Here is a 17,551-nt window from a genome sequence, read left to right on the forward strand (position 1 = left end):
AAAGTGTATGCGGATACAAAGAAAGTAGAGAATACTCATGAAATCTGGATATCTATTTTCATTTTAATAAAGGTTCTTCACTCTACATGAAAACATTTCCCTTAATCTGTTTGATTCTAATTGCCAAAAATCTGTCTTTTGTTCTATTGCTTTTATATTGTTTAATGAACTCATGCTTTAGTTTTTTCTACTTACATGAAACGCTAAAATGTAAATAATTAAAACATCTACTTGAAATAAAATCAGTGTCTTCAAAGGGTTTACACGCATACATATAGTCCACCCCATCTCAGTCCCTTTTTGAAGGGTGCTTGGATGGTTTGCAAGCCAAAGGCATTAACAAGTTGTCTGTCGTACAACGGGGTTACACCTAATTTGAATTACACTACAGTCGCAGATGACAGAAGCTCTCCTTTCATCTTTTGTAGGAAGGTCACCCTGCCCAGAGCGAGCGCCACGCTCCTTCTGGAACTAAACACGTTGGCCCGCCGTCTGTTGAGTCCTCGCCTTCAGAACTCACACCTGGGTGGCCAAGGGTCACGTCTGACCTCCGGATGGCGCCAGCGCCTCTGCCGTCTTCTCTTTAGGGAAGCAGCAGATGGCGAGGGCGCGCTGCGCTGGTGCCGCAGCTCCCGCCACGGCAGGGCAGGGGCACTTAAACAAGAACTAGGTCGCCGCCTGGAACTCCCTCGGCCACCTGCTGGGCGCCCTAGGGGTCTTCCCGCATCTCTCTCCCATCCAGGACTCCCGAACTGTACACCTAAACTCGAGAGACTACCACACTTCTGCTCCGAACCCAGAACCCGCAACAGCATGTTCCCAGGGACTGTGAAGCTGTCTCAAGAGCGTCACACACACGGCCTGCCTCCGCAACACTCACCCGAGCGGAGACACCGCCGCTGGGCCCAGGGTCCCGGGAGACAGCGACTGCCCGCATCTTCGCGCGCTGCCAGTCCGCCACCAATAGCAACCCTGGCTCCAACGGATGAGCCAATGGGAGTGCTCAGACTAAAGACGCGCAGCCAGTCACTGCCCTCTCAACTCTGGAACCCCCCCCCCCCCCCCCCCACCACCACCATCAGTACCGCCGCTGCTCCTCCAGCTCTTCTGAACTGCAGTTATAAGCCGAGCCCTGACGCCCCTCACCTCCTTCCCTCTGAGTCCAGACAGTAAATAAACTTTCCTCATAAAGAGCCTTGGGGAACCGCAGCTCTTGCTGCATGCTCCTCTCTGCTCGGCTCAGCAGTGGAGATGTATGCGCTCACCTTAGCTGCATTCTTCTGCTTAAACTCTTCTCTCGCCGCGCAGCTGAGCATTTCAAAAATTAGTGAAACAGACGAAAAACATTCTTCTCCCGTTCATTTAACCGCTATGAACCATTTGAAGCTGTTTCTGAGCTTAAAATGGAAAGATGACTTGATAAGGGGTCTGAAGAAGTTTCTCTAACTTAGCAAAAGCGTGAGAGACCTTTCTTTGCTGAAGTTGGTGCAAGTTTCTCTAGGACTAGACGTGAACAAAGAGGAGACCGAGTGCCTCGCAAAAAGATGTTAATGCTTATAAAACGGCGGCGTCAACCCTTATCTCATTCGTTGATTTCTTCGACATGAAACCAAGAAGAGGTGCTAGAGTTATTTTAATATTGTTTGAGAGTTTACTATGCGTCAGGCTTGATTCTAAGCGTTTTACCTGCATTAACTCATTCAGTCTTCACAACTACCCTCTTGTTTATTTCGACTTGTTTTACAGCCGCGGAAAGTGAGGGAAAGAGAGACTGGCCCAGATGCCAAGCTAGTAAGCGGTGGAGGCAGGCCTAGAACCCACGTCTGCCTGATTTATTTAGGTTAGCAAAACGCTTTAATGTCCAAATTAACTAGGCCCAAACAATCTAAAGTCTTTCACTTTTAAAAGTCATGAATCCTCCTATCTTCTTTTTCTAATTTTTTTAAATATTCAGTTAAAATCTCGGAAACTTCCCTTGGCTTTAGCATAACGCTTGAAGTTAGTAAGGGCACCAGATTGAGAAGATTGAGGGTGGAGGGATGGGAGTGGAGAGATTGAAAGAAGTCATCTGAGAAACACTAATTCAACTGAGCCATTTAAAATAAGTAATATTATTGTTACTGATTGTATATCAGTGATTTGACTTTGCCATTAAAATAAATCGTATTAATTAGGACTAATAGTGTGCACAACCATACACAAGTATACAAGTTATCTGAGGCAACGTATGGAGAATTACAAATGACCTGCAATTAAAAGCCTTTTAAATCTATGTTCAATTTTCATTTTTTACATTGAAATTTATTCTAATAACATAGTAGGCATCAATTTACAAAGGGGGAAACAGAAGGCTAGAATTTTTGTTTGTTCATATTATTAAATCTTTACCAATTCTAAATGTATTTCCTTTGACCAAATTATTTTTATTTCCTTATCTTCACACAAAAACAACACGAGGTGTAGGACTTAGTACTGAGCTAGGAAATGGGAGAAGGAAACATGACTTTTATAACTGATAAAACTTTTCCTATGTTTCAAATCTGAGTAACATTTCTCACTTTCCCCGAGGACTTACATGATCTGATTTCAGAAGAGTTTTCCAATATTTCTTTATAAGGGTGGGGTCGGTTTCAAGCAATAATTGCTTCAAAGGGCAACACCAGATACTAAGCAGGCGATGAGAAGCCCTGGGCCCAGGAATTCAGACTGAACAGGCAGATGCTTGAGTTCATGTCCAGTCCTCTGTAACTGAGCCATCTCTGGACCAGGCGGGACAAGCCCATCATCATCCTCTTCAGAGAAGAAAGAATTGCAAATAGCCTAAGGATTTGGCACAGAGGACATACTCCATAAATGGTAACATCATTGCCAACGATACGTACATGTTAACCCACACATTTTTTTGTTGTTACTCTTTGGGCTTTCTTTTACAAAGCAAAATATTTTCTGGTGAGCTGACACTAAAAAATCTATGTTTCTCTGAGTAAGTTTTCTCATAGAAGAAATATTTTTGCTGATCACCACCCATAGAAGTCAGATGCCCTCCCCCACCCACCCACGCCTCCTGCTGTGGTGGGTCAGAAAAAGTCTTTGCCAGCCACCTGGTGACTAAAGCTGTGTTCCCAACTGGGAGACAGCAGGGTGGAGACTGCTGCAGTACTCAGGATCCAGAAAATAAAGGGCATTTTTAACTGCGTTAAATATCCAGACCCTTTGGTGACCTGCTAGAATCTTCCCACCGACCTCTGGGAAGAGCACTGCAGACCTGGGAGCAGGAGAGCCAGAAAGAAGGAAGGAAGGGGAGGAAGGGGAGAGGGTGCTTTCCAGTTCTAGCCCACAAAATTATATACTTTATATCCTTCCATTAGCTAGTGTTAATTTTTTTATACCCGTAAATAAAGTCACTGCTTCTAAATTTGCCGTTCTAATTATGGACTTCGCAGTGACCTTGAGGAATATATTTTTCTCTTCTGTAAAGTGAGACTCATACCGACAGTACCAGATTGTTGGAAAGAATACGTGGAAAAAAGAAACCTACGTAGAGCAAACAGATCAGCACCTCCAACAAAATAGATTCTCTTTTAGTATTTGTTGAATGAATATTAAAGTATATGAATCATAAAAGGCACTGAGCCAGTTTCTGTCTTTTTTTTTTTTCTTCCCAAGGAAAGTTCTGTCAAAATGGTACATAAAAAGAAATAATGATTCTACAGACCCATGATTCTTTTTGACAAGGAATATGTGTGTGTGTGTTCTTGAAGCTTATTAGCTTCTTTCTGTCAACATAAAACACTTAGCATGATTAACATGGTTTCAGAAAACTTTTTGCCTGCTATCTGGGAGCCTGTGAAATGCACATATTGAAAATGGTATATTTCCCTATTACAACACTGCTTAACATTTATTTTATGAATAATCAAAGTATTCAAGTGTCCTGTGACTTATCTTATTATGGAGTCTCCTTGAAAATCGTTTTGGAATTAAACTGTTTCTTTAAAGGATCTGCTGAAATCGCTAAGTGATGAAACTCTCATTTGTATCTTTATTTTTATTAAAGATTGCACAAACTGGAACCAAGACCAAAATACTGAATCCACTGTACATCATTCATTATAAAACAACATACATCACATTTGTATTCTACCAAATAGGACATTTTCTTTAAAATTATATATTGCGTGCTCTTAGATTCATGCTTTAGATATTTTACATTTGTCATTATTCTCTTATAAATAATTGCAACTTGACCAATTTGTACTCCTTCTACCACTATCTATTCAATGAGGCAAGGCGTAGTCTTTGACGCCAGAACACGTGAAATGGAAACAAGTGTATGGATGTCACGTCTACCGAATTGTGACTACTGTTCTGCCTACGCAGTGAAATGCTAATGTAAAATACTCACACAAAACATCATTTCAAAAGGCACAATTTCCTCCACAGAAAAGAACAATTTTAAAATACGTGGCAGTTAAAATCGGCGCCTTCGAGGGCGCTGTGACGTTCACATTAGCGTGATCCTAAACCTCGAGAGCAGACCGCCAGGGCGGTTGCGGGGAGCCTGTCGGCGGAGTCCAGAGACTCGGAGCGCGCCAGGACCCGCCAGCCTCGGGCTGCTCGGGAGCCCAGATTTCTCTAAGACAGCTCCAAACCTTTGCTCTGAGCTTCAGCATAGGACCGGGAACCCCTCACTGTTCCAAATCTGGCGCCCAACCAAAATAAAAACGGTTTTGTCAACAGAGTCATTCTCACCACCAGGAGATCCTCTTCTCCCATAACAGAACCCCCACTTCTTCTCTCTGTCCACACCCCCCACACACGCCCTTTCCTGGGAAGACTCGTTACGAGTCGTGCTCGCCACCGCCCCCGGCCTCGGGGTCGCTCTGGTCGTCCGTGAAGCAGACGTCCACGTCGCTGTCGTTGTCGCTCTTGGGCTCTCCGGGCTCCGGGGGATAGTCAGGCCCCGCTCCCGGGCCGTCGCCCGCCTTGGCCAGCAGGTTCTGGCCAGGGTGGCGGGACTTGACGTGGCGCTCCAGGTCCCGGCGTCGCACCAGCACCTTGCCGCAGAACTCGCAGCGGTAGGGCGTGTTGCCCTCGGCGTGCAGCCGGATGTGCTTGTTGAGATTGCTGGGGTCGCCGAAGGGCCGCAGGCACACTTTGCACTTGAGCGGCTTGTAGCCCGTGTGCGTCCGCATGTGGATCTTGAGCCCGTACTTGCGAGAGTACAGCTTGCCGCAGTAGAGGCACAGGTGGCCCGTCTTGGGCTTGCCCGCGCCGCCGCTCCCGCTGCCGCCACCCCCAGCGCCACCCGCCGCCACGATGGCCGGTGGCAGCGTCCCCGCGTCCAGGCGGCCGCGGCCTTTCCCGGCTGCCATCTCGGACAGCTGCTGCGTGTGCATGGCGATCTCTCGGTCGATGCTGGCCAGGGAGCCCAGCTCGGCGGGACTTAGAGCGGCCGCCGCCGCTGCTGCCGCCGTGGTCCCGCTGAAGTAGGAGATGGACTCCGGATACTTGAGCAGCCCGCCGAAGTGCAGTTTGAGCGGGTAATATGCAGCGGCGGCCGGGGAGCCGTAGAGGAGCTCCCCGTTGTAGACGGTGAAGGCCGGCATGACGGCAGGCAGGTGGCTGCACTCGCCCCCCGGGTAGGCTTTGAGCCCGCCCGCGTCGAGGGCCGGCAGAGCGCAGCGCTCGAGGGGCAGCCCGGCCGCCGGCGACAGCTGCGCGTAACGCGCTCCCGGTAGCGCGTTGGCGGCGGGCGGGGCGCGCTCCACGTGCTTGAAGGCGGAAGCCTCTTCCGGGGGGCCAGGGAGCAAAGGGAAGCCGCGCAAGGTCCCCGAGCAGGGCAGGCCAGGCGGCGGCGGCGGCGGCGGGTCCCCCGCGAGCAGGCACTTAGGGTGATGGTGGTGATGCGCGTGGTGGTGATGGTGGTGGCCCGCGCCGCCCGCCGCCGGGTTCTCCCCGCTTCCAGGCCGTCCGCCCCCCCGGCCCGCGCCCAGCAGCCTGCCTAAGGCCAGGCCGGCCCCCGGTTTGCCGCCGCCCTCCTCCCGGTAGGGGTCACCGTGCGCGGCCGCGGCCGCCCTGGCCAAGCCGGCGGGCTTGAAAGCTGAGCGCACGCCGGGGTAGAAGGCCAGGCCGCCGCCCCCCGCTGGGGAGCCGCCCACGATGCCGAGAAAGTGGCCGGGTCCCCGGGCGGCCCCGCTCATGTCCAGGGCGCGGTCCGGCTGCTCCTTGCCCTTCTTGGACGGCCCCCACTTGGCCGGTGGCGGCGAGGTGGCCGAGGGCGCGGAGGACGCCTCGCGCTTGATGCTCTCCCGGGCTCCGCAGGCCTGGAGGGGCGGCTGGGCCTGCGGGTGGGGCCGCAGATTCCCCGCCGAGGCGGCCGCGGCGAAGTCAGGCGCCGGGGGTTTCGGAGAGAGGCGAAGGCCATCCGTGGCCGGGGCAGCGCCTTGGCGAGCCGCGTGCTCGTGGTGCAGGTAGGCGCGGCTCCCGCCGCTGCTGAGCACGCAGTGGAAACGTTGGTGCGCCTTAAGGCTGTTGGGGTATCTAAACGTCCTCCAGCAGTACCAGCAAATGTAGCGTTCCTCCCCTGGGCAAGAGAGAGTGGAAAAGCGACCCCGTGAGAGGCGGACCAGAGAGTGAGAAAGCAAGCCCCAGCGCACCCAAGGGAAAGCCCAGGTTTTGACCCGCGGTATTGGGAGAAGCAGGAGTATTCTTAGCTCCTGGCGAATAACTGAGTTCGGTAGCACCACTGTAGCAAGAACCCCGGTAAGCCCCAAATGGCCAACTTTGTCACCATCTCCATCCTCTAGGACTAATCAGAGGCTAAGAAGGATGACCTGGGCCTTTCCAACGAAGACCACCTCCGGGCCATCCGAGCAAATCTTCGTTGGGAGGGCAGCGCTCAGGCAGGCTGGCCAGGGAAGAGACGAGAGTAGAGAGCAGCTGTTGCTTTAAATCAAGTGTTGAGGCTGTGCTGTGCCCGGGCCCATCTGTTGGCGTTTGCAGAATAGGTGGCGTATGTCAAGGAGTTTGGATAAACTGAACAAAGGCCAATCTAATGGTTGTGAGCGCCTCATTACCAGGCGAGACAATATCCTGTATGTATGGGCCATATGTAATCATTCCTTTTCATAGAACAATGTCTTTTATGTTCACTACCCACCCTTCCCACCCCCTCCCAGCCTTAAACACTTTGCCTGAGGTTTTCCTGGAGCGTGACCAACCGAAGGACCACATAGGGACTATGATTTGCTGTTCTTCAAAATTATTTGTATCCTTATTCCCTCTTTAACCCCATTTAATTTGATGGGAGAAAAGAAAAAGTCCTATGTCCTGACATTCTAAAAACTGAAGGATGATGTTGCATTATCCTGTCAGTTGTTCCACCTGCTGACTAATTAACTCCTAGATAGCTACACAAATCCAAGCTTAGTAAAGTCCTTGGAAAAGATATATAGTTTTATTTTATATTACATGAATATATATATATAAGTGATATAGAAATAGATACTCAGCTTTTAATAAGTGCACAATTCTCTACCAGGAACTATATGTGTGTTTTCGGTGTCTACTCTTTTTTGTGTGTGTTTAATATTATTAGCATTAGTTGTCTTTCATTGTGCTAGGGTCTGTGAACACAATCAAGAGACACAAGTAGGAAACAGATTCTTATCACAGAGTGAAAGTTAATTTTCACTCAAAAAGTTCATGTTACATCTGTACAGAGAACAGCGATATCGCAGTTGGGTTTCTTTTTAAATGTTGTGGTTGATAATACTCAAGTGAAGGATGTCTGTGAGAAGTTAGTTGAGCCAAAGGAAGTATCCAAAGTATATGTTGGTCTCATTAAATTTAATGGAAAAGTTGAACTTTTCTTCCTTGTACACAAGCAGCTCACCCTTCTAAAACATTACTACAAAAACAGCAATGGAAAAAAATTCTAGATCTTCCTCCCTTCATGTATTTTACTTCTGGCTTTCAAGTAGTTCCCCCAGATAACTAAGATGGAAGCTCAAGTAAGGAGCAGTTTATTCCCGCTAAAGCCAAGGGAGAGCAGACAGAAAAAAGGGGGGAAGAGGATTTGCCTATAAGACCATATCCTAATTGTTTATGGCAGACTTAGGTAAAATCATTTCAGTATTTCTATTACCTTGTATTGAACACCATGTAAAATAAATCTCGACAAAAAGAGAGAGAGATGAGACCTCTGGGTTCTTTTGATGGGTGTGTTGATTTAATATCTTAAGTAACCTCCCTTCTCTTAAATGCAGAACCTCCCTCTCAACACCTCTTCTTAAAGAGAGTTTTCAGAGGCTGCCCCAGAATGACTCAGCTCAATGTAAAGCAAACTAAGCTTTGTTCCTAAAACAAAGGGTCAGTATTTTCCTTAATCTTACTATGCAATTGAAACCCACTGGAGTTAGTCAATATTGGAAGAATAGCAGTCATCCCTACTTATTTCTTCCTCTTTTTGAGATTTAAGCAGATGCATGCTTTCTGTTTCAATACGTTCATTTTTCAGTTTATCCTAACCACCTGACATGTTTTCCAGACTCTGAAATTCATCCTATGCCAAAAGTATCAAACACACTTCATAAGTGACTTTGCCTCCTCTCCATCATGTAACCCTGAGGTTGTTAAGATTTCAAGCAGCTCAAAGCTGGGGAAGTCAAGGTTCAAAAAAGTCCATACATTCTCCAAAAGGAAAACGGGTGTCTATTTTGACATCTGTTATCATATGATGTTTATGAGCTCTATCGGTTGAAATGAAAACACAAGGACCACCACTCAAACAAACAGCCTGTGTACTATCTGGGAGCAGCTAAGGAAGAGTGTCTTCTATGCAGAAATGCCCAGCCCCAAAGGCCAGTAGCCCTCTGAACTCTTCTGTAGTGGCAGCTCTGAGACTTCTCCACTACGGGGCGTTTGTCATGTTTCTCTTTTACTGGAAGAAGTTGACAGGAGAATTTAATATAATGTGATGCAAGGAAGAAACTATTTTGGGATGATTTGTTATGAATAGTGTACATACAAATCTACCCACAAAATCAATAGAATTTACAGAAGACAGTGACACTTGGAAATGAAGTGATTCATCATTCTGAATAAACTTCATTCTGTCTTGTTCATGAAGTGTTTCTTGATTCCCACATTTGTATTAATTTCTTTAGCCCTATTTCTAAAGGGACAAGATTGAGCATGCAATTCAGGAGGAGAGCGTGTTAAAATATTTCACAGCATTCATTACATTGCCTTTAAATATAACTGTGTCTTTAGGAGAAATTACAAACAAACTAAAATAATTAGCAAGAAAAAAAGGAAGTCAAGGAAGCCTTGTGCATTAATAGGGAGCCTCAAGATCGTAACCATTTTAGTACCTCCCGGCTTTTTTCCACAGGAAGTGTTCCTCAGTGTTCTAGGGAGGGTTTGAAAATGTTTTTCTCTTTAGTTACTGCACCTTAATTTGCATAAATCCGCTCTTGGCTTTGGAAGGGATCAAATAAATCTGAGAAGAAACTGGGATACATCCCAGATTCAATTTAAGTAGGGAGGGGGAAGTGAATAAATACTATTTAAATGGAAGGGCCTCAGTACCTGCCAACTGACCAGCTGTAAGTACCGTAATGCTTCTAAAATGCTGTGGAAATACATTACTCTCCTTCAAACCAGTGGAAAAGAGATGCCCTCCACCTTCTACAAGCATTCCAGGCTTGAGGTACGCTATCTGGAGCTCATGACGTGATTACTCTAATAATATGTTAAGGCTTCTTTATTGATTCTTAATTGAGTAAATAACTGTCTCTTTGAGTATGCAGTAGGAAAGGATGACCCCCATGAAGTTCATAAAGAGTATTTTTATCCCTGCCATGGTGAGCCAGATTATTATTGTCGCTGTCATTATCGTTGACTGTGGATTTTAAGGAGGTAGTGGTGACATCGCCCCTCTACCTGCACAGACAGGGAGTGTGAATTCAGTTTTACAAGCACGAGAGACAGGCCCTTCAGGTCTGAGGATGCCCCCAAAGACTGGAGGCCGGCTGGACTCTTGCCCACCCTCGCTAGCCCAGACACCCTGTCCGAGGTGATACCTTTCTCATCGTGTGTCGGAGTTGCAATCGTGGGGATGTCGAACCACTGAGCCAAGGAGTTGGAATACCACACGGTCAGCTCCTCCCCTGGCTGGACATCTCGCAGGGCTCGGTAGAAGATCTGGGACGCAAGGAACAGGACAGCCTCCTGTCATTTCCTGGGTAATTGGTCAAAAAACAACTGAGAGGAAAGGTTCTAATCCCCGCTCTGAAGCTGTGTGACCCTAGAAAAGCTACTGGACTTCTCTGAACTTCACTTCCCTCATTCTTCAAACGGGGAAAATAATAGTATCTACCTTATAGGTTGTTGGGACGTTTAAATGAGACCTCTAGCTACAGCGCTTTGCTCTCAATATTGCTGGCCACCTCAGTGACGGTTAGGTAGATAGAATGGGCAGTGGGGGGGAAGCCCACAGTACCTGTCCTCCGGGTAAGTCTGCAATAGCTTCGAGAGTCTGTTCCTGGGGGTTCCTGGCTGCCCGGATTAACCCTATCCACTCCAGAGGGGAGCCCCCCGACTCGTCCACCAGCTCCCCTCTCACCATGCGCACCTGCAACACAAGCAGTGGTCGTTCTCCCCCGCGCCACGGCCAGGCCCACGGCCCAGAAGGAAAGTGTATCCTCCACCCACCCGACTCAGGAAAATGGTTGTGTTCGCTTTGGCCAGACCGCTGGGGGCTGTTGGGAAGAGGGCAATTCCTTAGGACCCTTGCTTGTGGGAGGGAGGAAGAGGGGAGGCTGGCTAGTGTAACAGTCCCCCCTCTTCTCCACCTTGTCAACACGAGGGGAGAGAGCATCCTCCCTGAGCGCCCGGGTGCATCTTGTACCAAGACGTCCCCGACCCCCACCCCAGTGCTGCCTCTTGCGCTTCTGCAAGCAGCCCTAACACCAGGGTAGAGACGTTTCGAAGTCAGTCCCAGAACCCAGTGTCCCCCACCCCCTCTCGAGCCTCCCTATTCTCGCTGCACCTCACTGAGGCCCGGAGGTGCCAACGAGCCAAGCAGCTAAAGTATCTGAACAAAGCGGCCGCAGGCTGACCGGCCATTTAAAAGCAATTAAAGCGCGTTTACAGAGGAAGGCGTGGTGCGCGGCAAACCCGGCTTTAGACCCGGGGAAAGAGGCAGATTGCGCGGGGAGCCAGATGCTGGTCCCGCCGGCAGGGCACCGGAGCCATTGCTTACTAGAAAGCTCTAAGCAGCCAGCACGCCAAAGCTAAAGTCCTCTCCCCTAGCCCCCACCGGACTCCCGCCTGCATTTCCTGGTTGCTGTTTGCGACCTTTGCCCGCTGCGACGCCTCCGGGCGGGTGGGGCCCTTTAAAACCCCTCTCTGGTCAGGGGTGGCGACGCAGTTTGGAGAGTCAGAGCTGGCCGGTTGGCTCTGACACCTCCCAGTTGCGACCCTGGACACCCAGAGCCGGGCTGCAGGCGCCCGCACCCGGTGGCCACGCGAGTGGGCGCTCCTCGCCCTCGGAGCCCGCGTCAGAGCCACCACCTGGCTCAGCCTCCATCCTCTTACCCACAACCAGCACTCAGACATCCGCGGAAAGGAAAATCTGGGGAGGTTCTAGGAACTGACGTTCCCAAATTATCTTTTCAGAGGAAACGAGATTAAATTATTTGAAGGTAAATGTAAGACCAGATTAGCATATCGAAGGGAAGAAGGGAAGAAAAGTCCTCAACGCGCTGCGCGTTGTATAACCTAGAGAAGGCGCGTCAGCCGAGAGAGGCGAGGGAGGGGGCGCCTCTGCGAAGGAGACCCCAGAGCTCCAGAAAACCTCGGGGTCCGAGTGGTCCCGACACGCAAAGAGCCCATGCATCCCACCCCGGGGCTGTCCCCTCTGTCAGGTCCTCTCCCACAACCCGGCGCACATCCAGCTCTCAGTTAACGTGACTGGCGGGGAGGAATCAGCATCCGCTTCCACCTGGCAGTTGGAATCACCCCTTTCCTCCGCTTGCTCTATCGACCCCTTTCTTGGGCCGCGGCAAAGGGAAGCGAACGGCAGGGGGCGGAGGTCGGAATGGCTAATACCTTTTTCTTGGGCCCGGGTTCCCTGCGGTCTGACAGGTACTTGCCCAGCTTGAAGGTTCCGGGCACCGGCCCGAGGCGCAGGCCGGCCGGGATGCAGCAATCGGCACTCACGCTGGTGGCCGGAGCGCGAGTGGCTCCGTGCATCGCTGCCGCCGCCGCCAGGCAGGCGCTCGGGCGCGCAGGTCCTCGACAGGTCGCGAGTGACAGAGCCCCAGCAGCGCGCGAGACAGGGAGCCGCGCCCCGACGTGCGTCCTCCGCCCGCGGAGTGACGCGGCCGGGCATGCACTGCGCCTTTTCAATCGGGGCGGGCGCCTTTTGGCACCGCGAGCGCAAGGGCGCGGAGTTTGGTGAGAGAGTTGCGCTGCGGAGCAGCTGCAAAGTCCCACCCGAGAGGGTCACATGGAGTGGTTCCCTCAGCCCCCTGCATAATCGAGGCCTCTGAATGGCTGGCGCACAATGGTCCAGGCGACCTTCCCATTCCTAAAAATCCAATTTGTCAAGGGCGAAGAAAAGGCGCTGGTGAATCAAAGGTCCGGCGGGACCATTAATCCTCAGCATGGGGTATTGTCCTCGAGACAGTTACGATATTTTAAGTGACAAATCCACTGTATAATTTCTCCATAAATTTTACTTCCTTTTATTGTTCGCCGACAAACCAGTTTTGGGAAATAAGTGACTACTTTAAGTCTACTTGGCTGATTCCTTTGAGCCTTGGTCTACTTCAAAGATTTTTAATTCTCTCCCCTTGGCTTTATTGTAAAGGAGATTAAACAAAGAGATGGGGACTGTTTGAGGACTTGTTAACTTCTATTGATTTCTGGCGTGTGCCATACAGAAATTAGGCAGGTACTTGATGGGAAAACACCAGAAAATACCTACACTTTTTAAATAACGACCATATTACCATATCAGCGATTTGGGTTCAGGCCAGTCGTCTATTTAGAACCGCTTTATCGTTCCGTCCGCCCAGTTTCACCCCAAAATATGAAGCGTCTGGACCAGTTTTGGGAGACACGTCAGCTGTGCATCTCTGCTCTCGGGTGCTCCCCAGGCCCGCACTTTCTCTGGAGAATTGGAAGCGGCTACAGAGTCGCGGTTTTGCGGGGCATCCCGCGCCCTGACTGTACCCGAGAGTTGAAGAGGGGTTCTGCCCGCTGGGTTTTTAACCAGGGCCGACCGACCGCCTCAAGTCCTGATTTGCTTTTAAGTTTAAAATGGGGAAGAAGTCCTTGGAGCTAACTTTCCCAGAACCCAGCAAGCCAGACTTTTCTTTAAAAACAAACAACAACAGCACAAAAAGCAATCTGTCAAAGATCGTGGAAAAGAAGGGTAGGTGGGCGTTGGCAACCCCTTCAGTCAGCCCGGTTCAGGAACCAGCTAACGGGTATTTCGGAATTAAACCAAAGTGCTCTTCGTTTTCTTTTAGGGAACCCTCCGATCTGCACGGGGGCATCTAGTTTCATAAGATAGCCTAGTAATCAAGTTCATCAGATATTTGTGACATTTCCGCCCGCACCTGCCACACACCGCTCATCACTGGCACCGCTCCCTAAATCCAATGGACCAGGACGTGAGCCCCACGCAGTGTTCTGGGAGAGGCCTGAGTGACTCGGTTTCTCGCCTGGTGTTGGAGGCCCGACCACTGTACGAGTGGGCAGAGGACTCCCAGGAGCCGCCACCGGGAATTCACCTGGCTCCAGGCAGAAGGCGCGGTTCTTAGGCCACTGGCAGGAGTGACTCTGACTAACAGTGGCGGCAGGACCCAAGGTGGTGACACCTGCAGCTTGGCAGTTTGTCCCACGAGGCCCTCAAGAAGCTCCGTGTGGCAACCGTCGATGGATGGAGACATGCGTTCGCCATAGTGGACACGGTCAGGAGACCCAGGGTCCCTCCGTCTGTGCTCTGTCACTCAAGGCTCGGAGAACCCTCAGTGAATTACTTCAGAGCCTCAGTCTCCTAATCCGTAAAACGGGAATGATGATGCAAAGTGGCCTTTGGCTTCCACTTCGCGGTTCGCTCAGGTTTGTTGCGAAGGTCAATAGCAATGATCTGTGAATGAGATCACTCAATGAGAGTGAATGCGTTTGGATCGCTCCAGAACTCGTGGTTTGCGCAGTGGGGGAATCCAGGCCAGGTCAAGGGTCTCAAGTCTAAGCATCTCAAGTCAGACGGTGCGGTGACACATGGATGGCGTGCCTCGGTGCTAACTCAAAGGTCTATGGAGACGCGGCTACTCGGGTTTCGGAGAAGAGAGCCGCTCTGCGGCTGTGGGCAGCCACACGCGTGCAGCCACTCCATGCCCAGTGCCACTTTCCGAGGGAGCTGCCACTGACTTTTCCTCTTAACCCTCCAGTTGCCCCTCTGTGAGCTGCTAAGGATGCCGGCGAAGGAGAGGAGGGAGCCTTTGATCGGGAGGCCCATGAATGGAAAAAGCCAGAGGAGGAGGGGAAGAGAGGAAGCCCCTCCGAAGAGTCGAGGGCAATAAATTTAAGCCATGAACATGTCCCTCTAACCTCTGGCCTGGCGACTCCGGGATGACACCCAGTTTAAATTACCAGCAGCGCTAGCGGGAAGGGGCGAGCGCGGGGCCTGGGTTCGGGGCTCCTCCCCGGCCCTCCTTAATGAGTGAAAAAGCGTGAACGACACGCGAACAATTTTATCAATAGGACCATGTAAAGGCCGACTGTGAGGAAAGTTATTTATTAATATAGCCAATTGTGGCTGGTTCCCAGCCCCGCGAGAAGAAAGGGACTGCGCCAGAGGCATTCACACCAGCTCGCCCAGTTTTATTCTGTCCTGTGGCTCAGAGTTGAAGTTCCCCAAGTGAAATAAATTTTTCACAAAGGAGGAAAGGAACACATTTTCTTTTATTTTTCCTTCCCTAAAAAGCAAGGGTGAAACCAATCTAATGTGCCCAGTGGAGCAAGATGGGCCGTGAAAGGCTGGGTGTTAAAAGTAAAAGCGGGCTGTGCAGCAAATGGGATGGAAAATTAAATGAAATTAAATAGCTTGAACGGCCGTATTGTCCCTTATTAAAAAGACACATTAATTACATGGTCTCAGCCTTATTCAAGGACAATGTTGAGACTCAATCAAAACATTCCACTCGACTTTTTTATGGACTTAAAATAGGCGTCCAGAGGCCCCGTTAAAGCGAAATCCCTTCTGCACCGAGGTGCGGGGTGGGGGGCGGTTTGGGGGCGGCCCTGCTCCTGCCTACCGTGGAACGGCGCAGGCACGACTCCGGCCCCGGTAACAGGTTGTCCCTAATGAGGCGTGGATGCTCGAGAGCCGCAGGCCGCCGGAGGGGCGGGCTGCCGGGACCTAGTCCCACCGCGGCGCCGCTTTCGGCAGCGGCTGCGTTGGGGGCGGCGCCCGCCCGCGCCTTGTTGCGTCCGCGCGCCCGGCTGGAAGTGTTGCCGGCGCCGAGCACGTGTGAGCTGGCGGGGCTCCGCCTGGAGGAAAAGAGCCCCCACTGGACTTCGGGGCTGAGATTAGCGGCTCCTTTTGGAACACCCAGAGTGCCGGTCCCTGGGGCGCACAGCCCTTGGGCTCCGCGTCCCCAGGGGGGCCGAGGTGGTCGCCCCCTGAGTGTTGGGGCTGCCATCAATGCCGCCCACCCTGGCGGGCGCGCAGACTCCCCAGCCCCGGGATGGAGGGAGTGGCGCTGGGTCAAGGACCGCAGGCAAGGACGCTGGACAGGCGGAGACCCGGAGACTCGGCGGAGTTGCGGGTCCGCGGTGGCGCGGACCGCGCCCCCTAAGGGTATCCGCGCCAGCCGGGCCGGAGGGTCAGCGCGGACCAGCTGCGCGGCCCCCGAGGCGCGGGTGGGACATTAAGGCTGGGTCTGAATAGGGCGGCGGCGACGACGGGCTCTGGGAACGCCACCAGATGACACGCCGGCGACGAGGCCATTTTCCCCTTAATTGCGAGGCCGGTGGGTGCGCCGCGGCCCGGGAGGCTCCAAACGCACGGCCAGGACGCAGCCCCGACGCCGCTGGTGGGTTTTGTGGTGCCTTTTTTTGTTGTTTTTTAAGTCCTTCATTGGAAGCGGCTCAATAAAAGTATTCAGAGTTCCTCTCAAGTTGCCTTTTAACCGGAGTTCCCCAACTTATTTCTTGGTTCTTTCGGTTGACATGGTGCAAAGAAAAGCCAGCGAGCGTGTTGCTGAATTGCAATGTCTCGGGGCACCTCCACATTCAGCGCTCCTCTGCCGGCCGCTGCCGAATGAGCCCGCGCTCAATTCGATTTTCCTTGCTGTTGGGCACATTTAGGAGCACTTCTATTTGTGAAGTTCATTTCTAGGCAAATGTATTCAAGAGCTGATGGGAATGAATAGAACCGTGTGTCAGCCGCCCCTAATTGGGATTAAAGCACTTAGGAGCATATGCAGAGAGTGACAGAAATTCTCAGGTTGCATTGTGTTCAGACTTCCACCCGCTTGGACGCTCCTCCTCCGAGGGAGATTTATAAAGCTTGCGGGGAGAAACTGAGGAAAGAAAAGCGAAACGGAACAGAACTGGGCTAATGGCTCACGATGGGGCTGCGGTTCAGCAAGTGGTGGTGACAGCTTCTGAGAAAAGACGCTGGAGGATAATCGAACTGGGAGGGGGAGCGGGTATGAACTCTTTAATCAGAAAGGCGGAGAGTTAAAAGGCGAAATAAAGATGTTCTTGAGATTCCCAGACGTGTTTTTTTCCCTTTCTTTTCTTTTTTTTTCCTTTCCTCTAAAGAGCTAGGCTTTCTTTCTCTTTATCTCTGCCTCTCATCCCCACCCCCAAAGAACATACTCTCTCTTGGGGCAATAATAAGAACAATTTGATATTTGTTAGGGAAAAAAAAGTCAAAAGAAACAAAAGTGTCTTCTTTTGTATGTGAAAGAGAACTTCACATCCAAATAAGTCAGTCAATGAAGGTATTTCCTGATATGTGTGTGGGTAAAATATACACACACTATGTTAAATAAATAAACAAGCATAATGGTAAGTCATTGTGTACATTCAGACTGTGGATGCAGATCTGTAGTCTCTTGTAAATCTCCACCTTGAAGTGGCCGCTGAGTTTCTGAGCTGAAGGTGACAATGCCTTTTAAAAGCTGAAAATCAGCCTGAGCTGAGGCTGGGACGGTTGTCTAAGCAGAGAGCAGTGACAGCCTTTTTTAGCCCCTGAGGATCAGAGAAGCCAGAAGTGACAGATGAACACTGAACAAAAGAATACTGAGGGGGAGAGCAGACACTTCGAAAATTATCTGGATTTCTTTGTTTCTTAATTTGTTTAAATCCACCTGGAAACTTTGGTTCCCTGGCCGGGAGGAGACTCTGGATGTATACACTTGGGAACAGGAATGAGATTTCTCATTGGATCCCTTTTGGTTTTGTTTTGGATTTGGTAACATAAAATGTATTTCCAATTAAAAGTTATTTTTGAAATTTA

General features: G+C 50.6%; 1 protein-coding gene across 1 annotated transcript; it reads right to left on the minus strand.

The window, feature by feature from the left end:
• Positions 1-4,841: 4,841 nt before the first annotated feature.
• Positions 4,842-12,261, minus strand: PRDM13 (PR/SET domain 13). Its single transcript, XM_046676254.1, has 4 exons — positions 12,118-12,261; positions 10,508-10,639; positions 10,089-10,209; positions 4,842-6,586 (listed from the first exon to the last, which is right to left on the minus strand). Exons 1-4 carry the CDS (start codon positions 12,259-12,261, stop codon positions 4,842-4,844), a joined length of 2,142 nt encoding a protein of 713 aa, XP_046532210.1.
• Positions 12,262-17,551: the final 5,290 nt, after the last annotated feature.

Source organism: Equus quagga, chromosome 11 (genome assembly GCF_021613505.1).
Source record: "Equus quagga isolate Etosha38 chromosome 11, UCLA_HA_Equagga_1.0, whole genome shotgun sequence".
Taxonomy (NCBI): Eukaryota; Metazoa; Chordata; class Mammalia; order Perissodactyla; family Equidae; genus Equus; species Equus quagga.

Excerpts from the sequence above, each read along its gene's own strand:
- PRDM13 (XM_046676254.1), bottom strand. The coding sequence starts at position 12,261 with ATGCACGGAGCCACTCGCGCTCCGGCCACCAGCGTGAGTGCCGATTGC. Across the intron at positions 10,640-12,117 it reads AACCCGGGCCCAAGAAAAAG|GTGCGCATGGTGAGAGGGGA; the intron begins GTATTAGCCATT and ends CTTGTGTTGCAG. Across the intron at positions 10,210-10,507 it reads CAGACTTACCCGGAGGACAG|ATCTTCTACCGAGCCCTGCG; the intron begins GTACTGTGGGCT and ends CTTGCGTCCCAG.